Genomic DNA, 26,010 nt, shown 5'->3' with positions numbered 1-26,010 from the left:
AACCTTCCACAGAAGGCACGTGCACACTCACACCTAGGGCCAATTTAGAGTGTCCAATTCACCTACTGCATGTCTTTGGGATGTGGGAGGAAACCAGAGCAAACCCTTGCGACCACAGGGAGGACATGCAGACTCCACACAGAAAGCACCCCAGCTGAGAATTGAACCAGAGAACCTCTTGCTGTGAGGCAGCAACACTAACCACTGCACCACCATGGCCACCCAGTAGGAAGTCAGAAACTAGTATGTAGGTAATTAAAAGCTAAGATCTGTAGTACACTGGTATGCTTCTAGTCAGCACGATAGGTAAAACAACAGACTGAAATGGAGTACCTGACATACCAGTACAGTCCTAGCAAATGTGTACAAGTGTCAGGTGTGCCCCCCCCATAATTCTTTATAGAAATGTAGAAATAGTCAGGTGCCCCCCATCCTATGTAGAAATGTAGTAACAATCAGGTGTGTTCCCCCAATCCTGTGTAGAAATGTAGAAATAGTCAGGTGTGCCCCCCCATCCTACGTAGAAATATAGTAACAGTCAAGTGTGCCCCCCCACAACCCTGTGTAGAAATGTAGAAATAGTCAGGTGTGCCCCCCCATCCTATGCAGAAATGTAGTAACAGTCCATGCCAAATGATCGACTGATACCCTGCAGAGACAGCATGCTACCTGTAGGTGTACAACACAAAGGTCAGCACTGCAGTACAAACTACTCGATCCACACATTCAATACAGACGGCCATACTGGGCATGCACACATACTTAGAAAAATGAAGGCAATGTCAGTCAACAGCATACTGAAAGGTCATACTGGGTATGCTCACACACTTAAACACATGAAGGCCATGTCTGCAAACACCAGTGAACCAGACATATCTGGCAGCAGCAGATGTTAGTGCAGACACTCCTCAGTATGCACCACTCATGCTTGGCACACACAGTGGATAGGAATACAGGCATATATGTAAGGACAACACACTATAATAGGGTAACTGTGACAAGGAGTCATCCAAGCCTGTCCCACCCAGCACACAGGGAAAGGGCCACAACCACATGAGGGTCAGATGTCACTCACTGCAGATACTAACCACCGGTATCTATCAGCATTGCAGAGTATGTGGTGCACGTGCCAGCTGTGCAACATGACTGTTCAAGGAAGTAGTCATCTAACAGCTTTAGGCACGTACCTGTGAAATATGACTCAGGTTGTGCCCGTATGTGGCGTATCAACCCCTAGATGAATGGATTATGGCCCATACACACACACTGCCCTCCCTATAGCCCCACTATGACATGCCTGCTGAGGTCATCCACTGTGAAATACATCTTTGGGAGAGTTTTATCCTAATAATCTCTGTGGCGCATCCCATAACTGCAAACTATTGTAGTGTGATAAACTAGTTAGGTAGGAGTTCTAACCCCAGCCTTGGCAACTGTGTGTGTGTCTGTTTGTATAGAGAGCAAAGCTTTTTAGGGTGGTCACACTCCCTACAATTGAAATGCTCTACTTTGATAAGGCTGCTGATGTCATCCACCTAGAAATACATCTCTGGGAAGGTTGTATCCCAGTAATCTCCTTAGCTCATGCCGTAACTGTGTACTGCTGTAGTGTGATAGACTTGTTACTGAAGAGTTCTAATCCCAGCCTTGGTAACTGTGTCTGTCTGTGTAGAAAGCAATGTTTTTTAGGGTAGTCACACCCCCTACAATTGAAATGCTTTACTTTGGTAAGGCTGCTGCTTTCATCCACCTAAAATACATCTCTGGGAAGATTGCACCCCTGTAATCTCTGTAGTGCATGCCATAACTATGTACTGCTGTAGTGTGATAGAATAGTTAGATAGGAGTTCTAACCCCAGTCTTGGCAACTGTGTGTGTGTCTGTCTGACTCTGTTTAGAAAGCAATGCTTTTTAGGGTAGTCACTCCCCCTACAATTTAAATGTTCTACTTTGGTAAGGCTGCTGATGTCATCCACCTAGAAATACACCTCTGGGAAGGTTGTATCCTAGTAATCTCCGGGGCGCGTCCCATAACTGCGTACTGCTGTAGTGTGGTAAAATAGTTAGGTAGGTGTTTTAATCCCAGACTTGGCAAGTGTGTGTGTGTGTCTGTGTTTGTGTATGTGTCTGTATGACCCTGTCTGTGTATAGAGCAATGCTTTTTAGGGTAGTCACACTCCATACAATTCATATGCTCTACTTTGGCAAGGCTGCTGATGTCATCCACCTAGAAATACACCTCTGGGAAAGATGTAGCCCAGTAATCCCCATAGCACGTGCCATAACTGCGTACTGCTGTAGTGTGATATAGAACTCTGTTAGGGGATCTATACCCACACATGTCGGTTGTGGCTGTTTTGTGTGTGTTTTAATGTCTGTGTAGGGAGGAATGCATTTTAGGCTAGTCACACTCAGTACATTTAAAATGGCCTAGTTTGGCAATCCTGCTGATGTCAGCCAATGTGATATACACCTTTGTGGAAGAAGTACTTCAGTAATCTCCATGGCGCGTACTATAACTGCATAGTGCTGTAGTATAGTTAGGTAGGGGTTCTACTCTCAGACATGACAGGTGTTTGTATGTTTGTAACTCATATCCCATGTGAGTGTGTGACACCTGGGCCCAATGTGGAGCGAGTTTTACAAATTTCTTATATGGTGGTCCTAGTATATATCACGATGTCTACTGTACAGAGATAACAAATGTGAAATAGCCGAGAGGCTAGGGTGCAAATCCATACCCATACATGTGACATCAAGGCCAGGTAATCACAGTTAGCAACCCAGAGCACACTCTCAACACACATACCGAGGCAACAGCCAGTATGTGTGTAGTACACTGCATATTGGTGACTGATAGTAACTATGGAGTGAATGCAGTGGCCTACAGAGGGCATGGCACCCTGTCCATCTGTCCGATAGGCACATACATGCAGACAGTGCACCTTCCCCATGTTCCCCACTGGACACCTGCAACACCTGTGGTGCCATCCCATGTGACCCACAAAGGACATACCATGCCTGAAAATATGCCCTGTATGGAGAGATGCCACTGACATCAGGGAATGTCATTAGCATGCTATCAATGTAGGTGCAGGGGTAACCTGCTGTCTATTACCAGTTCCTCCCACAGGTGGCCAAGATTGGCACATCTGATGATAATCTGTGTACACAACATGAGCCCGACACCCCAGGTACAGTTCCACATGTCACTGTACATGCATGTGGGAGGTGTGCACATCCCAGACACTGTCCATGTCATGGACTAAGGAACACATACATGGCAAGTGATGCACAGCATTGCCCAGATGCAAAAGTCACCCAGGTGACTGAATGGTGGATACAATACCCACCTGTGTGGGCAAATGCAGAAACCATAGCCCTGAGCCACAATGCAGACCATTGTCATGTGGCCTGATGCCAAGGTATACTCATCACCTAGACTTGTATAGCCATCTGGCACAGTCGACCACCACATACCCATGCAGAAATGCACCCATGCATGTCAGTACTGGCACTCTGTGTGTTTGTGTATGTGTTGTATGATGTGTATGATCACATCCACACTCACTACAACCCTCAGTGGTGTACTGAAGCATGCTGTCTGATGTCAGACACCTCCCCATACCTTTTGCCCATATAACCTCCATATGACCCATGTGGTGCATGTGATACCTGCACAGTAATGTGTTGTGGCAATTTCACTAGTGTCCCTGGCCCTGCCAAGTGTGTCAATGTGTGGGCGTCCCTGTGAGAGTGTGGCTGTGTTAACGCTGGCACCTGTTCATGCGGACAGGCACGTGTACTTCACCTACCGTACAGCTACAATATCCCTGTTGCAGATGTCACTAACCATCACATATATGTTCTGAGGACTCCACAACAGGTAACCTATGTGGCACATCCAATAACTGCATAGGACTGGGATAGCACTACATAGTCATTAGGGGTTTGATACTCTGTGCTGGTAGGTGTGTAACACAAACATGCTTAGGTTTTACTCAACCACCCCTCCCTGACTTGTCAATGCCTCTGTCTGCCTCTCTCACTCCCTCACTGGTGGATTTGAAGACCTACACCTGCTTTTCTTAGGCGGCAGCATGTGCATTTTAAGTGATGCTCATGATCAGCTAATGGCCTCTGCACAAATTGCAGTCCTCCCCTAGCTGATTGCAATGTGGAACAGCCGTGGTAACATTCCCATAGCCAATTGCATGGAAACACACTCCAATATCTAGGAACATAATGTTGGTGTTGGCCCTTTTCATTCACTCTGAGCAGGAACTAGATCTGTTGTTAGGCAAACAGCATCTCAGATGGATTGGGGATTTACCTATAACAACATACACTGTGGAAACTGGGCAACACACAGGAGGGGGATGTGTGCCTGACCTGACTACAGACCGTAAGTGCTGCTACACTGCATTTGGAGTAATGTTGGTTTAACAATGTGTGTGTGTGTGTGGATATGGCTGTCCTACATGTTTTAATACCTGCCATGTCAGTTCTATGTTTATGAGGAATCACCATCTGCAACGTCATCTGCAGACAGGGCAGTGTGTTGTGCCGTTGGTTTCATGTGTTACCCACAGAGCATCTATCTGTGAACTGCAGAAGGTAGTGTGAGGATTGCAGTCTGTAGATGGTGAATGCCGTGACAGTTACTGACCTCATATCCCTCATAGGACATATGTTGCAACCCTGTTACAACAGTAAATATATGAGGTTATCACAGCAACATGTCAATATTGGCCCTGTGTATGTGCTTCCAGTCACAACTCTGTCAACCTTTGTACATATGTCATGCATTAAGTGGTGCATATGTGCTGTACACCATCATTAGTGTCATCATATCTGATAACAAGCCAGTGAGATATCAGACTGCAACACATGCTATGTATAGTAGGGGTTATATTTGATGACATGACCTTGACATTCTGTGGTTGTTTGTACAGTACTGAAGTCTGTGTACTTATGGTGAATGCCAACAGTGTGTGTATTGTTAATATGTACCTTGGCCTGTGTACAGACTGTGGTAGATGTTATCATCCTAGGTCCCGTCCTATCTGATGTTACATGCTGCTCCACTATATGTTACCATATTGGCTTACATGTTTGTAGGACCATACGCACACATGTCCCATACCACAGACAGGCATCAGACCACACTGTGTAGCGGCCCAGTATATGTAGGGGTAGTGTGTGAGTGGCACATATCAGGATGGTGTTGAACAGATAGTCCATATACTGTAATATTATGCTAGCTTACCATATGTGGCTGTGGCTGTGTTCACATTGGTTGTGGTTATGCACTTTCACACAGGTGTATCTTAACCTGTGCTGTGACATGCCTGTAGAGCCTGCTACATATGCAGGTACATGTGCATTCCCCCATAGGAGATGTAGACCAGTGTTGAGCCAGTCTGCCTGTAGCCTGCACAGTGCTTTGTTACTTGCCTAGCAGTTTAGTGTACTTACCCAGCAAGGTGTATTATCCAGATACTTTCAAGATGTACTGCTGCCATGCCTCCCTTAACAGTCATGTATATCAGACAGAGCGGTGTGATGCTGTACAGATGTATGTCAATATTTCGTGGGTAGTATGTGGCCATGACACCACTGTACCAGCAGTTATTATGTGTCAGGACAGACAGAGGTGTGTGAATGCATAACCTATGGCGGTGAATGTATACCAGTCGTTATGTGTTATACCTATCTACATGGCTGTTAACATCCATATTGCCAGGCTTGATCCACATGTTGTGCACTAAGGGGTTCTGTGTATACCGCTGGACTGTACAGAGTGTGTCAGAATGTCCACATCTATTGGCCAATATCTCTGCTGTAGTCCACATGAGCATTACGTGCTTGCAGCAGTACTGTACTATGATATCCTTAGGATGTCCATCAGTAGCCAATGGCGCACATGTGAAAAGCAGATGTGACCTCCCAAACACACCATGTCTGTGAAGACAATCCCTATTACAGTAGCAATAGTCTGCTAATATACCTGCTATACATGCCTGACATCCCCTTGCACTATGAAGGTGGGACTATCATGACATATCGTGAATATATATGTACATATGATTCTCCAGATATCTATATAGATAATTACACATGTACATATCAACTTATATAGATGGGTGTGTATATGTACATAGATATGCATATACGCACCCAGATATATACATATACAGAGCAGTATATGTCTACACATATACAGACAGAGATACATATGTATGTATACGTATACAATGGTGCCATATCTGCCAGCAGTCCACTGCTGTTGTATCCCTCACACATACAGTGGGGCTGGGGCCATATATGTGTGGGCTTCACCTACACAATACACGTGTGCCTATATGCACTCCAGAGGGTAGTGTATGTAACAGTGGTATATGGCCCTGTATTAGTGAGTCTGGGGGGGTGCACCATACATAACCCAGGCTGTTACAAAATTTGGGGGTATCAGGGGTGAGCTGCCTTACGGTATCTGGATGTACAGTACCATACATGTCACCTATCTTGACATTACTTACATAAAGTGGGTTACTGCAGGCCTACTGCCTCCTGCCATACAGACTGTTCTGTTTGCCACTGTGCCTGTGATGGTGTCAGTTATGCCTTGCTATGTAATAGTTACATCCCAGTTGGTCAACTGAAGTCTTTACCACCTAGTGATTGTGTACAGAGTGTAGATAGAGGCTGCTGGACTATACACCTGCATCACTTACTGTTGATTGTGTAGTATCCTGTGGCCCAGTCTGTCTTTACTAATGTACAATTTGAAGGGCTTGGCCTGAACAGCAACAGTTGTGGACCTTTCCAGACTACTGTATTAGTATAACTGTTTCACAGTTGCATTAATCTGTTGATATGGATGTCAGTGCCTGAACAGCTATATGACATGGCATATAAATCTGTAATAGTACACAAATAAAGGTATTCCATTTCTGCAAACTTGTGTGTGGTGTTTATCCCATGACCTCTCTGTGGGTATATGTTGCAGGCGATGAATGTCATTTGTATGGGTGACTCATCCAGTGTCCAGCTGTTAGGGTGTTACCTGTAGGCATAGTGGCTGTACCATATTGTGTGTGCCTACTACATAAGTATCTTTCTGTACATATCTCTGTGTGCGTATGTGTAGCCGCAAGTATATATATATATATATATATATATATATATATATATATATATATATATATATATACATATATATATATATATATATATAGATATATATATATATATATATATATATATATATATGTGCATATCTGTATCTGCATATATGTGTCTGTGTATATGTATCCTGAGAATGTTGATAGCTTCCACATTTTACATTTCCTATGTGAGCCAGACTGTATTATATGTTATCAATACCAACCTGACATCATACAGGTGGGATGTAGTACTGTTAACATCATGTGCCCAAGTCATGTCAGGTCCTGGTTATGGGATCTGTAACACTTGGCAGTGTATTGCAGGGCGGACATGTTTGGCTGTGAGGGGGTATGCCAATTTGTACAAGACATATATTGTTTGGGGCCACTCAACCCCATTAACGGTGCATGTGGACATGTATGCTTCTGTTAATCTACCATTGCTATCTACAGATGTATGGCCATATATACCTATATAGGTATATATATTTGCTTACATATATATATAACCACGTCCGTATATACCTACAGAGATATATATCTGCGTACATATATGTAACTTGCTGTGTATATGTCGACATATAGGTGTTGACATATATATGTGTAGATGTAGGCATATACATGTATATATGTTCATATATATTCATATATATGTATATATTTCTAAATATATATATGTATATATATATATATATATATATATATATATATATATATATGTATATATATATATATATATATATATATATATATATATATATATATATCTACGTACATAGATATGTTGTATCTGCTTCAATATTAACATATGTACACACACATACAGCTACATGTTGTTATATAGTCTCTGTACTGTTGCATGACTGGGCTGGATGATATGCTTGTAAAAATATTGCATTTATGTATATCTAGCATGGCTTAGTGGTAAATCACTTTGTCTATGGTGCCTTGCTGAGGCTATTTAATTTGTTGCTGGGCAGAACACGGGCTGTTGGATACAGAGTGATTAAGACACTTTAAAGCAGTTGTAAGTGGGTTTGCGCGGCTGTAAATATGTGTAAGCAGTGCTTACCCCAGCGCAAATGCACTTAAACATGCTTACTAGTGCTTACATATGCTTGCTACTGCTTATTTGTGCTTAAACCTGCTTACTAGTGCCTTATTTATTATGGCACTGACACTTCACATGTGCATTTCCTGCAGTACTCCAGTTCATAAATATATGTTATTTAGTGGGTTTTGCAACATAAATATTGGTTATAACATGCTTTGCCATGTAAAATAGAGTGTGCTGCAGTGGGACTCAAACCGGGAATGCCTGCTTGTGAGGTGAATGCTCTGCCCACTACACTATTGCTGTGCTGCTTCATTTGCATATATCTTCCTTGTTATCCTCTTCAGCCTTTTAAGCTGCTTTAACTATAGCTAAGCGATGGGCACACTCGCGCACCTACAGTTAGCTTCACTCGGATTTAAAAAAAATAAAATAAAAGGGTTTCTTCATTTTATGTATATATATACTGTTGCTGTTGTACACATGGGGGACAGTTGGTGGGGATATGAGGACACCTATGAGCGGTCTCGCTCATTTCTTACCCCTTTCTGCTGTTCTACATTGCGGGGGCATGTTTATTCTGAGATCTCTGCTCTCAGACACTCCCCCTACATTCTTACACGCTCCATGTAAGCCTAGGGGCTTGGGCAGCACGCCTTATTAATATGCATGGCGCTCTGCTGTTCTGCTCCTAAATGGGTGCTTCGTGCAGGACTAAGCTAGTCCTGCATGGAAGATTAGTAAATCTGGGGGATTATTTGAGAAAAGTATGTATTTTTTTCTTAAATAATGTCATTGTATAATAGCAATAACTGACTCCGTGGTTGTGATATACTGAAATTTACCCACGGTTGGCTTTATTTAATCACTTGGGCTTCACCCTCATTATATAACCATGCCAACTGTGGGTAAATCTTCAATATACCACACCACATCATTTTTTATTGCTTAAATATACTACATGCAAACCCAGAAAAAAAATGGCTGAAATGAGACTTTTCTAAACTACAGGAGAATATGACATTATAGCAGTAAACAGTTGTACATATGAAATGAAAACTGTTTAGACTGGAATGCACCCAAAATTAGTCCATTTATCAACAAACTGTAAGAAAATATTATATATATTGGTATGAAAAGAAAGACAGAGAACCCATCAAATGTGTGAGCATTATTTTTATATCTTCTGTAATTTGTACTGACCTGTAGAATACCAGTACATTACTGTAAATATCTTTCTCCAAAGGTTCTACTAAGTGAGACAGAAACCCGTTTTCAAGAACTGCAAAGCAGCAAACCTACTGCACCAAAAGCTGGCCATTAAATGCAAAGCAAATGAGCAACTCAACATAAGTATTTTTTGTAGGGGTCCGCACCCCTGATACTATATACCTCAAATACCACAGTCACATATTTAGAAACACACACACACACACACACACACACACACACACACACACACACACACACACATATACACAAACACACCATCTTATCTCGAGAACACATTTCTTTCACTCTAAAGTAAGTGAGCAAGTTCATTTCCACTTGAGTGCTGAGAAAACATAGCATTAACTCTCAGAAAATATTAATCGGTTTTGACACCCCATATTTGGCTCTCTGGTGTTGGAGTTCTACTTTATGTACAATCAAATGAAAAATACTGACTCTTTGTCTCAAAGTTCTTCCTAATGCTGTGGACGTAATCTTTTTGTATTACATAATTTCTCACTCTGCTCCTTATTTGGCATTTACCTATTGCCTTGTATGCTGTACCACACACTGGTGTCAATAAAGACAATGGATACTCCTGACTTCCTTACAGGAGCTGATAACATCTATTAATTCCCACCAACACCACCATAGAACCTATACTGCATCAAAGCTGATAGAGGTACACCTGACATATTCATAATCTTGATTAATACACCACCAAGACCTCCCAACAATAACCCATCTTAGTCAGCACCACAACACTACTCGTCTGTCACCTTTGATTTGAGGTGAGTTAGTATTGTCTGGACACCTCACTGGGCATTCCTTTCAGAAGCTCAAATCTGTAATTACTTAGTACCTGTATTTGCAAGGCCTCTGGACAAACATGCCTCATCTATAAGTTAGTAGAAATGTGTTCAAAATGGAATTTATATCAACTAGTATGCCTGTTGTAAATTCAGCATAAATCAACAGAAATAAGTCCATCGAAATACTAATGAGTGGACAGACTTTTTTTCTGTTCATATATGCTGTGAAGGGATACCTCTCAACTGTCCAGATTTTGACAGAATGCCAAGATTTTTGCCTCATATTTTTGGTCTGTTCCTCATAAAATGTGTGCTTTTCTGACAAATCACTGAGGAGTGAATTCATTAAATAATGACAAACATTTGACTTTCAGTCTTTATGACCAAACCACACCAACCGTGAGTAAATCTTCATATGCCTACAACCACTCATCGGTTATTACATAAATATCTAATGGCTGCAAATCTGTAACAGGCAGGGACCTAGGTTGGAAATCATACCCAGTGGTGAATCTAAAGAACTGCAAATATCTAAGAAATTGCCATTGTACTTAGAGAAGGCAAACCAAGGTATTCTTAACAACACTTTACTTGTGCCCTACTTGAACAAAATATATTCTGGTATGGAGAAATCTACCTTATCAGGATCCTTCCTCCAGAGATGAGTTCACAAGGTTGGAATAACAAGAAACATCTTCCCTGCCTATAAAAAGGAGTCTAAAACTCAAGGAACTATTTCTCTGCAATAGTGTAGAAACTCTTTTCTAAAATTCCTGTCATCCAGAATTGTACTGTTCACTCATCTAATAAACAATGGACAGTGTAGTGTTTTCATACAAACACTTCTTCTGAGTGATAAGTAAGAAAGCTGCTTCCTGAGGGAAGTGAGGGTGTTCTTCATTATTTGATTAAATATTCTTTTACTCCTGCAACTCACTGCTCACCACACAACAAACATATGTTACACTGTTCAAAAGCACTTTTTTGAATTTATATACATTTTTCCAGTTATGGAAATAGGTAATTATTGTTCCATACAAATGCAAGTTGGAACCAAACAAGAAGGTTAATAATTTCAGACTGATAACCATTCACAGACTGTTGTCTAATATGTTGGGAAAAGTAAGTACCGCATAAAAGCAGCTTTCTGCCTCCTCTTTCAGTATTCCTCCCTGATATGCTTTGACTTGAATATGGCACAGATATAACTTTGATCTTATGTGGACAGTGCTCTCTCATTCCATCATCATCATCATGTTTCCACCTCAGTCAAGACATCTTTCTATCTGACCCAGATCATTTCCAAGGGAATACCTTCGGGATTTAAAGAAGTGACCCTGCCATTATATGATTTGTTTATCAAATCCACAGTTGAATGTAATGGCACTGTTAGTATGTACAAATCCAAGCATATCCCTGAACTGGAAAGGCCCCAAGAATTTAAAACCAAGAAAAATGAGAGACGTTAAATCCATCAGCTGTATCAAAAGATTAGCATAGCTCTCCTTTTACTAGTTAGTCTAGCAAGTGCCCTGAAGTGACCTGTCTCAATCGTCAAGCTATGAAAGACCTGATCATATCTGACCTCCTAGTTTTTTCAATACCAGTGTTTCTATAAACACCTACACTAGGACATAAATCTACACCAACAAATAAACAAGATTCTCTGCAGGTACAGGCTTCTAACTCAATTTATCATCAGCTTGTGGAATACATTACCACTGCAGGTTTGTACTGCAAAGTGAATCCCAGAGTTTTGTGACCAGCTACCTTCACTTTGTTGCTAATGTATTTATAGTCAGGCAAGGTGTGGAATCTACACTCACTGAGTTTATCCATTACATCAATAACTCCACCTCCTTCCTGAAATTTACCACTTCCATCAGCTCGGAGTCAGTGCAGTTCCTTGATATGACTGTCAGCATTGATAAAGACAGGTGAACATGAATTAGTATAGCAATAACCCATGCCTGGGTGTGGGTAATGCTAAATTTACCCACGGTTGGCGTGGTTTGGTCCCGAGGGCGAAGCCCGAGGGACCAAACAAAGCCAACCGTGGGTACATTTAGCATTACCCACACCCAGAAGTGGGTTATTGCTATTATACCATGACATTATTTAAGAAAAGAAACTATTACTTTTCTTAAATAATGGCATAGTATAATGCCTGTTTACTGCCCTTCCGCAGATGTCTGGCATCCGGCAGTTCTGATGTACTGCGCCTGCGCAGTACATCAGAGTTGAGCAAAAGCAACGAAGAAAGCAAGATCTCCGTTGCTTTTTTAGTGTCGCTATGTTAAATGAGTTTAACATAGCGAGACAGTATTAAATTAAGCAACTGAGATCTCCGTTGCTTATTTTAAAACTGTCTCGCTATGTTAAACTCATTTAACATAGCGAGACACTAATAAAAAGCAACGGAGATCTTGCTTTCTCCATTGCTTTTTTTTAAAACACTGTCTCGCTATGTTAAATGGGTTTAACATAGTGAGACAGCTTTAAAATAAGCAGCGGAGATCTCCGTTGCTTATTTTAAAGCTGTCTCGCTATGTTAAACCCATTTAACATAGCGAGACAGTGTTTTAAAAAAACGAGTTATACTAATGGAAAAAAGTCCGGGTGACCGGACCTTTTTCCATTAGTATAACTCGATTTACAACAGGCACGCTGGCCAATCAGCGTGCACGTTTTGGGGGGGTCATGGTATAATAATTTATACAGGAAACCAACAAGGGTGAACTACTTACTTCACAGAGACAGTACGGAGCCAGTAAAAACTAAGCACAATGTAATAAAATCACAAGGCTGCAGACTGGCACGCATTACCACAGATTGACCCCTTTTCTCAAAAATGTGAATGATGTTGAAAATGATTTCTTAACCAGAGGATATGAATCAAACATGTTACATGTGATCCTGGGTCCCATTAGAGATTACAAAATTAACAATGACCCTGTGTGGAACAGGCCTTTTGGTAAAGAAGAGAAAAAGTAATGACAGTTGCATTCTAACTTACACCTGGGATTTCAGTACAATTAAAGCCATTATTAAAGAGAACTGGACCATCCTCACTGACAATCAGCAGCTTGTAAGGGTTTTAGGAGATCACCTACTTTTGTATATAAAAATAGCAGAAGCATATGTAGGTATGGGGGAAAGAAAAATAAGGAATTCCAGGAGGACACTAAAATCTGTGGACCACCTAACTGCACTTCCTGTGAGTACTTGATGGAGTGCAACTCATTTGAGTGCCTGTATCTTAAGAAGGTGAACATTTCAGTCTTCAGCAGGTGGCAACTTTAATACTGAAAAGTTGTATATAGGGTCATGTGCAATGACCGCCCTGCATTTTATGTGGGTGAGACTATGAATAAACTGACATCAGATGTAAATGACAGAGGAACTCCTTATCCAAACACTTATTAGAACACCCCAGACATTCTGCTTTTAAATTTATCATTGTGGACTGTGTGGAGATGGATGAGCTTGAAGGGAACATCAATGGTGTGTTGGAGAAAATGAATTATTACGGCAGTTGAAATTAAATGCATTCAGAAAACCAGAACTTAACTACTATTGCTGCATTAACAGTGTGTTGAATTTATGTAAGCTGCCACACAATCTGTAAAGGTTTTAGGGAATTTTTGGGGGAATTTTTATGTACTAAAATAAACTAAATAATAATAAAAATGATGTGTAGAATGAGTTTAAATATATATATATATATATATATATATATATATATATATATATATATATATATATATATGTTTAGTTACGTTAACCTGAACTTTACTTTGATTTGATTTATTGCATCAGAGATTTAAATGGTAAATTTAAAACACACATTTCTTCATGCTGCTACTACCATGTAGTAATGGTATAATTCCCCCATTCATCATGCTGCTGGATGCTCATGCACACACCTGCACACTTTTATACATTACTAGTTTACTTCATCCACTGTTTTCTGTATTTTTTGTGTGTTTTTTCTACTAGTTTTCATTGTATAAACATTTTTGGGGCTGTAAAAATGAAAACTGTCATGACAGTTTTTTTTTTTTGCAAAGCACTGACATTTTATTTTTTTCTGAGCTGTTAATAACTTAGATTTTTATGCACACCAATGCACATGGATGGATATTTATTAGATATTATTAGACAGCTGTATTTTTATATTTATAGTGTTATAGTTTGATTATGTTTAGCCTTGATTCGCAGAAGTACATACAACCCACCCTTACATCCTCAAATAAAAACTTTTGATATTATGTTGGAAAATGAAATTAGAAAGTTGTATGAAGAAAAGGTCATGGAATTTAATCTTTCTAAGCAGGAAAATCAAATATTACATGACTTAAGTAACAACAGAGATTTGAGAATAATGAAACCAGATAAGGGGGGCGGTATTGTCTTCATGGAAAACATTATATATGAAGGAAAAATGAATTCTATAATAAATGATACTATTAAATATACCTTGGTCTCACTTAATGAAATAAATTTGGCATATTGCAAAATTGATAATCTATTAAATAGTTTATTGTATGAAGGATCAATAGACAATAAAACCTTTGAATTTTTGTACGTAGCAAAACCAAGAATACCAATAATATTTGGAATACCTAAAGTCCACAAAAATGCGGAAGACCCCCCTTTGAGACCTATAGTCTCGGCAGCAGGGTCTAAAACACTTCCTTTAGCAAAATTTGTGGACAACAAGGTAAAACACATAAGTAGTGAAAATCCATATATACTGAAAGATTCTTGGGATTTTTTAAGATGCATTGATTCACAACTATATAATGAAGACCTATTATTTGTCACTGTGGACGTAGTTGATCTTTTTTCATGCATACCACACCAGGAAGGCCTCAATATGTTTGAAGAAATGGTTTATAGGGATGCAAAATTGAGTCAGGCTGAAAAAAGTGTAACTATAAGTCTAGTGGACATGGTATTAAGATACAATTTTTTTACTTTTCAAGGAGAATACTACCAACAGGTCCAAGGTACAGCAATGGGTGCAGCTTGTGGACCTATTTATGCAGACACAGTTTTAGCTAAGTGGGAGGATGAATATATAATTAATTCTATTTACAACGAATGTTGGACATTGTATCGGCGATATTTGGATGATATAGTCATATTCTGGACAGCAGGGGTAGACAAATTTTATGAATTTTTTGACTATATCAACAATTCCACCGATTTCTTAAAATTTACATACACTCTTTCATTAGAGAAGTTGCAATATTTAGATGTTGAAATATACAAGACAGGAAGTGATTTTGCAACTAAGATTTTCAGGAAGCAAACCTTTTGTAACTCCTTTCTTCACTTCACTAGCGCACACCCCTCACACTGCAAGAAAAATATTGTAAAGGGTCAGTTTGTGAGGGGTAGTAGAATGACCAGCGCTAGTGAAGATTTTTTGGCAGAATGCAACTTACTTACCAGGATGTTTGAGGAAAGGGGTTACCCAAGCAATTTCATAATGAAGTTGAGAAATGAGGTGGAAATGGGGAGAAAAACCAAATTTCAGCCAATAAAGGGACAAAGCAAAGCTATCCAAATGGTAGAAAACAAAACTACTTGTAGAGAAAAAGAACCAGGATTTGAACAAGCTTTTATTATGGAATACAATGTGTCCAACATTCGAGTTAGTGAAATATTCAGAAATGAATGGAAAAAATTTTCAGCTTTAACTGATATAAACGGCATCAATAATTTGATGCCAAAAATTGTATATAGAAATTCTAGGAGTATAAAGAATATTTTTGAATCCCAATCAAAGCGAAATAGAGTAAGTTATGGTATAGATGGACAAGAAAAGAAAGGTAGTCACAAGTGTGGTCATTGCAATCAATGCCAATATATGTTAAATGCTACGGAAATTATTATTCCTAGCAGGAATAATACAATAATAAAGAGCAAAGGTTTTTATAATTGTGAGACCAAGGGGGTAATCTATATAAGCATTTGTAAAAAATGCAATTCCTTCTATATAGGAAAGACTGAACGTACCCTGAGGAGGAGAATATACGAACATTACTATGAGATTTCCAAGGCTAAAGACACTAATGCCCTTTATAGGCATACAAGAGAGTGTGAAGAAGCTGTTTTCAACTTTTTTGTCATCGAACAGGTTAAAAAGGATTTAAGGGGAGGTTTATGGGAAGAAAGAGTAGCCTATAGGGAATTATGGTGGCAAATTTTTCTCAATGCTACAAAAAAAACAGGCTTAAATGAGAGTGTTTCAATAACATCAGTACTCAAAATTAAATCTGCTGACATTTAAATACAACAAACAATAAATATATAAGCTTCACTTGTAATTTGCATTCATGACCACTAGATGGTGTTTTTTATTCATATAAAATAATGAATTGCAATGAATTTGGGTCCCATTATCTCAAATAGAAAAGTCTTTTTTCAATAAAAAAGAAAGAATTTTTTCCTGCACTCCATCAATTATTGTGATATGAATATCAAGTTTATTAATCTTTGATATTTTATGTTTTAAAAGTGTAATTTTTTATAACAACATGTAAATTAGGGTTATTTATTTTTAATTATATGTGTTTTTAATATTCATGATAGGTAGCAACAGATTGGCTGTTTTTTGATGCACATCGACTGATTGGATATTTTTTGAAAAACAATAGTATTTATACTGCACATAATTTATTAATCCAGCATTATCTGATGAAGTCTTTGTCATTGGAGACGAAAACGCAATTTTGGCAAGAGCGTTAATCTGCAGTTTTATATGTTCGTGTTTTACTTTGTGGAAATAAACAGTGAACCTTTGCTGGCGTGTTTCCTGTCTATCAGGCTGTTTTGGATTTTTTTCTTGGTTTTTGGTCGTTTATCTACATTTATTGATTATGTTTATGGTTAGACAGCTATGTGTTTTTTCATGATTTTAGTTCTTGTCACAGACCTGATGAAGGCTTTATTGCATTAGTTAGCCAGAAGTGATTTTAGTTAAAATCTTTTTATGTATATCTTTTTATGTATATGTTATGCTTTTCCTGACATCTGATCTTGGAATGTGGGTTGTAAATGGATAGGTAGTATTTTCCTTAACTAAGATTTAGTTTGATCTAATCAGTAGTAGTGTGTGCGGGTGGTTACTTGTTCTAAAATGGACTTTTAAGGCCCTGTTTATATTGTTTGCCATGAATAGGCAGGTTTACAATTAAACAATACATATATTGTTCACAACTTTTTCTAAGTATATAAAAGCTGATATGTTTAACACTGTAAAATATTTCTGATTTTTTTGTTACTGAGGATCACATGTCTGTGACAACTGAAGGCTTGTTGCTTTGGAACACTACCTGGGTTTCATGATTTTTGGAAATTTTTGTGACTGAGCTCATCAACGAAGTTTTAAGACTACTAGTGTCTCTTTTTTATTTTTTCCTCACCATTCATGGTGGTGAGGTTGGAGCTAGACAGATTCCTGTGCTTGTTCATTTTGTTGTTATAATGTACTACATTTAAGGTTACACTTGATGACTGGACAGGTAGGTACACATTAAGGTTACCCCTGACGACTGGACAGGTAGGTAAAAGTTTACATCAGGGCTATCATGTACGGCTCTACATAATTTCATAAGTGAGGACTATTAAGCACTTCAGAATGACAGCAAGAACTTTTGTGTGTGTCTATTTAAAGGTGGAGATAGCTAAGCATCATACGCTCCTCATGATATATTGTTTAGTATTGTTTCTATGTTCCTATTAAGCCTCAGATGAGATACTAACCAACACAGACAAAGAGCATCAGTCTTCCTTGACCTGTCTGAAATTTTTTAATTCTGTTCCATCTGCTATGCTAAACAAATTAACATGATTGCCACTGCAAATGCCTACAGTGATTCAGTGATTACCTTAAACAGAAAGCAAAATCTAAAATGGAAATCTGCCCTATTTGCCCTCTAAAATCCTACAACTAAGAGGCCAAGGGTTCCTTGGAGACTGAACACAGGGCATTAACGTTCTCTACCTTTGTGAATGCTGTGTGCATACCTACGTTCATCCATTTGTAGGATGATGGTATCACAACCACCACTGTCATTAAGAAGGGATCACAGGTACTAGGACTTGGATAGCCTTGGTGTGACATTAAAAGGATTTTTGAAAAATGCATAAGGTCATTGGGGAATTCCCTCCTTTAATAGAAGCCACACTGATGTTCCAAAAGCATATATATTTTTTTATTTCAGAGATTGACACTGATGGGATGGACACATTCAACTTTCATCAGGAAGAATGTACATTCTTGTAAACTGAAAATATTCCAGTATCACAGTCAGATTGCTTTGGACAGAGGCAAACTGCACTGGTTGGATGTGAAGAGTTAAAATGTAAGTAATCTGCACTTCCAGTCTGCAAAATAGTTTTCTTTTGATTCAGGGACCAGACACTGACAGACTGACCCACTGGAAATGCCTTCACATGGAATCTTGAGGTGGGTGGGGAATTAATATCCACGGAATCACTCCTAAAGGATTTATCACAGTTAAAGAAAATCAATGAATTTATTAAATTATTGAATAATGATTTATCCATAAGGACTAGATACTCCTAAAATGAAACCACACTTGTAGTTCACCAAGGATTTTTGTTTAGATCTGAAACTGCTGAATAGGGCCTGTTTAATTTGTTAAGGCCGGGTCTTGCACTGGGCAGTCAAATCTGCTACTACTGACAAGCAAAGATAGTGACAAAAAAAAAAAAAACAGCTTTGTTTTTGCCTGATGTCCTTAGTGGTAACATGTCCCTGATATACTGTTATAGTCATAAAGGTAGCTATAATAACAAGATGTGTGTTTACCATACCTCACAACTGTCCAGATTTTCACAGAATGTCCAGATTTTTGCCCTGTACTTTAAAAATTTTGTGGTATTCTGGCAAATTACTGAGGATTGAAGTCACTAAATAATAATAAATAATGGCAGACATCATCTGAGTTACAAACTTCAAAATAATGGCAGACATCTGAGTTACAGACTTCATATCCTTTAGAAAAACATAATAATGCAAAACCTATTATTCTACCAAATATCTATGTTTATAGGAGCAATATTTAAAATCTGATCCTATTTTGGGCCTTTGTCCTCCCCATTATTTTTGACTTTGTCCTGATTTCTTGCTCTGAGAGGCTGAGAGGTATGGTGTTCACCTGCATTTTCTGAAGAATATGAAGTCTGAAACTCAAATATGAGTTGTTATTTAGTGATCCTCGGGGATTTGTTTGAAAACAAAAAAACTTTATGAGGAACAAACCAAACATATGAAGGAAAATTCTGGGCATCCAGTGTAAATCTGGATAGTTGAAAGGCATGTCAAAGTGAGTGTAAACACAAGAGACTGTGTTACACTGACAGCACTCGCTGAGTCTTTTACTGTGTTGAAAGACAGCAAAACACTTAGCGCTTTTTCCCTTTAACTAGTAGAACATGACACAGATAAAACTCTATGCAGTACAAAGAATTATGATTGTCTTTCCGGTCATAACCTTTAATTATGTGTTTTCCACATGGATGTCAAACTTCACCTCTTGAGCTTCACTCTTGAGATAAATGTCTTGGCATTGGCATCCCTGTCTCACACACATAATAAGCACGCAGCAATTAGTGACCTGATCATAATCCTCTATGTTACGTCTAATGCTTCGGTTATGGCTATAAATGGTCAATTCAGCCAGCCCAACTGCCTAGTAAACAGATGTATAACTAATTAGCAAACAAAAGTTAATAAGAAAAGTAGAGTAACTGTGAAACTACAAATAAAACACATATCAGGCTCAGACTATATTGTGGGTGACAAAGAAACTGAAAAGAATTTGAAAGAGAAAAAATATATATTTGATTGATAGGATGTTTTACTGAAAAATCATATCAACATTGTTGTGTCGTTAGTTAACAAAGCTAACACTGAGATGATGTAAAAGTATCATTAATAAAATCAACAAGGAAAAAATAAAGGACTGTCTATACCTTAGCTAAAGAGATTCCAGCAGTTGCTAGTGACGTCAAGATATACATCAGAACCACTAAATGTGTGAGAGGAAATTAGGAAGGTTAAGGTAGTATCGAACTACTGACCGGCAGTGCCACATATCCATTTTCACCCTCATGAACTCTCATCAGCTCTTCATGCTACATGGTTATAACAAACATATTTGCCTGCTAAATGCCATATGTGAGTCATAATTCTATGCAAGCAGCTTAAAAGTGGCATAGAAGGTATTAGATTAACTCTAAAATGAAAGACTACTCAGCCATTTAGCAAGAACTAGCATACAAATTTTTCAGTAACTGGACCAAGAATGGTATACCTGTCTTTTTATGTATTTGTTTATGTTTTTATGTACTTCTACTATCTTTGTAGATCTTGTGTTCTTATGTGTGATCAACAGGATCTAACAAACACTAAATCACCCCCTGTAGTTGTGGCTTTGATATTTCCCTTTATTATTTCTCTAGCGGAATGAATAGTAGATGGACAAGCAATGCCCGAATGGGATATTGTAATATGAAACCTGAGACAGCAATCTTAGAGTATAAGCATAGTCATGTCACTTTCAAGTAAGGAAATGGGAAGTAGCAAAATAAAACATAAATAATAAACATGAGTGGAGTTAGGTACACATTATTTGATATTACTTCACGCTTGTTTAATGGCAGAAGGAGGCAATTACAGTCTGTGTTTTAGATGCATTTAACCTTCTACATTCCATCCCTACCTTTCTCCTTACTCTTTTGCCATCTGCTCCCTTGCCCTCTTGAAAGCATACATAGATTCCCTTTCCACCAATAATTCTGATTGTCTGTTCTAACTTGGCCAGTTTCACCAGTCTGCAGCGTCAGTTGCTCAGCAGACAGAACACTGCTGAGAAGAGCAGACACTTGAGTTTTGTCCTGTCACTAGCTGCTTGGATTCATGTTTGAGCACTGACATTGTATAGCAGTAAGGGAGGGTGTTGTACTCCTGATGTGTTGTCCCCCTGAACGGGGCTCTGTCTGATCTGCCTGAACTGCCACTACCTCAGTTGGATGATAAGGATATCACACCCCTTACTGAAAGAAGAGCAGATGAATATACCCATGGCCTGGCCTTAAATTTCCTGAGTAATTAAAAATGCCACACAAAAAATAAATAAATAAATATAAGGAGACAGGTAAATGGACGAAATACTTAAGAACTACTTCACATCAGCAGGGTATAAGATTAGTCAGGTCTGCCCACCGCTTGCAGTCTTTGAGGAGTTTCGTGGTCTGAGATTCCTGTGGGTACTATGATTCCCTACGCATGCTGGTTGATAAGATGGTGTAAACTGACCATAGGTATTTATGCTGGTGGACTGTGTAACTCATTTGCAAACAATAAACAAGAGTGTCTTTGCAGGTCAGAATTATAGTTCACATAATACACATACTTAACAAAAAAGTCTGATTGTAGAATTATTAAAAGTAAAATATCCTCTGTAAATAGTAAAATGCATTTCACTGATTATAAGTCTATGGCAACTATATACTTTCACTATCTCTGCTGCTGTTAATTGTGAAGATACTGTCCAACAACATCAGCATTACAGCAACAGTATTTTAACTAAAAGCTAACATCACCTACCATATCTTGGGGAGTTTGAGTGTCTCTGACTTTTCCAATATCTCCTCCAATGCAAAACTTGTCACGGTGCTTCTCAAGTAAAAGAGAGGACTTAAATGTCATATTACAACTTGGACATCGTAGGAAATCAAGTCCTGTTGTGCCACTTGTGTTCCAATCCTGGTCAAAGATCTCCATTTTTTGCCTAGCAATCAGTAGGTTCCTTTTATGTACTGAGGTACTCTGTCATATATTTATTAAAAAAATGTATTAGCACTCATTTTAAAATGATTTGTATAAAGAAAAAAGAGAAAGTCTATTAAGTAACAACTTAACTGGAAGTTTTCTATATATAAATAATATTAGTAATATTCAATATATTCAGTTCGACAACATAAAGGAAAATCTGTTTTCTTCAGCTTCTGAGTCCATTGGCAACCAATGTTGTGTGTGTAAATAGTTTACAGTTCAGCTACCAGCAAACCCACACCCACTCTGCAGGGAAATACAGTTTTGAATGCAATGCTGCCCTCTTGTGTTCACAAATACACACTCCCAAAATTTGAATGTGTTTTTCTTTTCTTCATAACTTATATATCATGCTGAACAGACATATCAGTGACATGCAGTACAGACATTTTAGGGAGTAAGCTTTTATCTTTAGGCCATTTTGCGTATTTGTAAACATGAGAGATGGACATGTGGGATGGCTCTTGGCATAGCAACTTATATTTTGATCTTATATTTTCTTCTGTCTTAACATTATCTGTCTTACAATGTTGCTCCCTTGCACACCTGAATAAAATGGAAATTAGACTGCCTTACATGGATAGGAGACAACATTTCATGTACTATTTGTTCTGCTGAAAATTCTCATATCGCTTTCTTCAGTATAAACAGATGAATATTTTCAAATCTTTGAAGAGGCTGGCACCATACCGCTCAACCTGCAGTCATTGAAAATATGAATAAAGGCTCTTCAAAAGTAGGTACATCCAACTAAAAATCTGGACATCAAATAAGTGTAAAATATTAATACTAATTATACCATGATCCCCCCAAAACGTGCACGCTGATTGGCCAGCGTGCCCGTTGTAAATCGAGTTATACTAATGGAAAAAGGTCCGGTCGCCCGGACTTTTTTCCATTAGTATAACTCGTTTTTTTAAAACACTGTCGCTATTTTAAATGGGTTAAAAATAGCGAGAGAGCTTTAAAATAAGCAACGGAGATCTCCGTTGCTTATTTTAAAGCTGTCTCGCTATGTTAAACCCATTTAACATAGCGAAGTAGTGTTTAAAAAGCAACAGAGAAAGCAAGATCTCCGTTGCTTTTTTAGTGTTTCGCTATGTTAAATGAGTTTAACATAGCGAGACAGTTAAAATAAGCAACGGAGATGTCCGTTGCTTATTTTAAACTGTCTCGCTATGTTAAACTCATTTAACATAGCGAAACACTAAAAGCAACGGAGATCTTGCTTTCTCCGTTGCTTTGCCACAACTCTGATGTACTGCGCGAGCGCAGTACATCAGAACTACATGGATGCCAGACATCTGCGGAAGGGCAGTAAACAGGCATTATACTATGCCATTATTTAAGAAAAGTAATAGTTTCTTTTCTTAAATAATGTCATGGTATAATAGCAATAACCCACGCCTGGGTGTGGGTAATGCTAAATTTACCCACGGTTGGCTTTGTTTGGTCCCTCAGGCTTCGCCCTCGGGACCAATCCACGCCAACCGTGGGTAAATTTAGCATTACCCACACCCAGGCGTGGGTTATTGCTATAATATCTCATAACTCTTTCCACTTCCAGTAGGAATGAGTGATGCTGCTCAGAAACATGTTAAAAACAAGAGTAACAAAGATTATGTAAAAATATACACACACTATTAAAGGCACAGTGTACAGACTTTAATGAACTGTGTGGCAATATTCTACCACATGAGGTCATTTATTTTTGCTTCTAAAAAGTGGGGGCTATGTAAATGTGCATACTCTTTCATTAAATTATTTGTGCTACTAGTATGTTGGTAATGGAGTATGGTTTTCTGTATACTAGGCAACTTCAAAAATCATGTGTGATTGGGGGGTCAGAAAATTCTGTGAAGGAATACATCCAAAAATAGGAATATCATGTGTAAGGAAAAAAAATCAGGCCTGGAAATAGGAATGTTTCTCCAAAACAGGGGCAGTTGAATGGTCTGGCTGGCACTAGCACTTGTTTATGACAAGTATTCTACATTTTATTAAGGTGTTTCATTCTTGTTACTACAGTTTTGTTTGATGCTTCCAGCTGTGCTAAGAGTGATTGTAAGTCAAGTGTAATAGCTAGTCTTTCTCAAACCAAGGAATAAAGTTAGTGCTTCACTTTCTGACAGTAAATGTATAGCTAATTATCTGCATTTTATCTAGCTATTTTGGTAGCTTCTTTAATTTGCCTCACATTTCATTGCAATCAAGTTGTTTATCTGTTCCATATATAATGCATGGGAAGACAACTTTAAGAAAATGTGTTATTTACAAGAAATGATTAATTCTGTCCAGCTTGTGTTGTAAAGGCTTAACCCCTCTCCCAACACACACACACACACACACACACACACACACACACACACACACACACACACACACACTTTTACATTACACATACAGTCTTAAGTTCTGCTTTTGTTTTGGCTGGTAACTTCTCTGTCTAGTAATTTACAATACATATGGCATTGCTACTTTTCATTTAGACTTTACAGCTAGTTTAAAATTTCCCCACTTCCTAGGTCTTTTCTCCCTGTATAGGATATGGTCTATTCATTGCTTTAGGATCTTGCTGTACCGTCTCAGCTACAAATTACTCCCCATTATAACATAACTACAGAGCCTATGCTATGCTCATGACTCATGTATTCTGATTAATAATATGTGTGTGTGTGTGTGTGTGTGTGTGTGTGTGTGTGTGTGTGTGTGTGTGTGTGTGTGTGTGTGTGTGTGGGTGTGTGTGGGTCATAAGGACCTGGTTTAGACGAGAGTAATTGGGACAAATATCATGTTCCCCTCCCTAATGCTTGAGAGCTTACTCAGACATGTTGTTGGAAGCATTAGGACTGTCAACATTTCTGCTACAAAATCCGTTTGTTCATTTCATAGGTAGCTGCTCAGCATGCAGTAAAAGACACCACTGAAGAGCCTAGTTCAAGTTTCCAAATGCCTCAAAACACTGATTAAGTGACTTGTTCAAAATCATACAGAAGGCAAATGGAAACTGAAGGAATCAAAACCTGGACTACAGGAAGCAGCACATTAACTGTTCTTAGCCTTAATCCTCTGTGCTAACTGCCAGACTAATCTGCTATGGCCTGCTCCTCAAGTCTACATCAAACCACACACACACCAGCAGCATATGCTTCAGTGTAACAATCTGGTTGTATAGCAGTGTCAGTCAGTGCTTAAAGTACTGTGACATAATAATAATAATACAAAGCAAACTAATATCATGTCCCTGCACATCACAACAATGTCCCATAGGCAGCGCAACAAATTTAAAGTCTCATATCATGTACATGGCATATTAGCAGCACACAGCACAGCCATGAGTGCTGCTGCTGAGGCCGCACACACTACAAGGCATTTAATGACTACATCTTTACAATTTTGTATGAGGCAGGCAATACAAACAGCACCTACACAAGACACGTATTGAAAAAATAAATGTTGCCTTAGAACTAGCAACAGGGCTTTGTAATATTGGGCCATCAAAGACAACCAAGTCCTGGTCTTGCTTCCCATTTGCTAAATATTCCTCCTGTCTATAAGGTCTCTATCTGCTAACTTCTATTACACCTGTCTGCTTGTTTCTGCAGGGATCTTCATGCCTTGCATCATCTTCTGTCTCCATTATCCTCATCTTACTGGTACCATATTTTCCATTCAGAATTCATCACTTGAGACCATTACTAGCAGACTCCCATATTCCATAGTTCACAGGCATTGTTTCCTATGTTCTTTGCAGCCTAGCCTGAGTGTTGACATAACTTCCAAGTGCACCTCATGAGGAACATTCCTCATTTTGACACTTAAAAAGCCAATGTTCCTTGCAGTTCCATACTGAAAGGGTCTATAACACATTCAGTGTTAATAATT

At 38.7% G+C, this 26,010-nt stretch overlaps 1 protein-coding gene across 1 annotated transcript in view; it reads right to left on the bottom strand.

Annotated features, from left to right (window-relative positions):
* The window catches only part of LOC122795878 (coiled-coil domain-containing protein 17-like), a 748,474-nt gene extending 726,177 nt beyond the window's left edge, over positions 1-22,297 (bottom strand). Inside the window, exon 1 of the mRNA XM_044064297.1 lies at positions 21,898-22,297. Coding sequence (XP_043920232.1) covers positions 21,898-22,074 — 177 coding nt within the window. The 5' untranslated portion in view covers positions 22,075-22,297. The remainder of the gene's footprint in view (positions 1-21,897) is intronic.
* Positions 22,298-26,010: the final 3,713 nt, after the last annotated feature.

Source organism: Protopterus annectens, chromosome 2.part2 (genome assembly GCF_019279795.1).
Source record: "Protopterus annectens isolate FY-2018-M chromosome 2.part2, PAN1.0, whole genome shotgun sequence".
NCBI lineage: Eukaryota > Metazoa > Chordata > Ceratodontiformes > Protopteridae > Protopterus > Protopterus annectens.
Note: the sequence above shows the minus strand (reverse complement) of the source record. Positions and strands in the feature narration are given on the sequence as shown.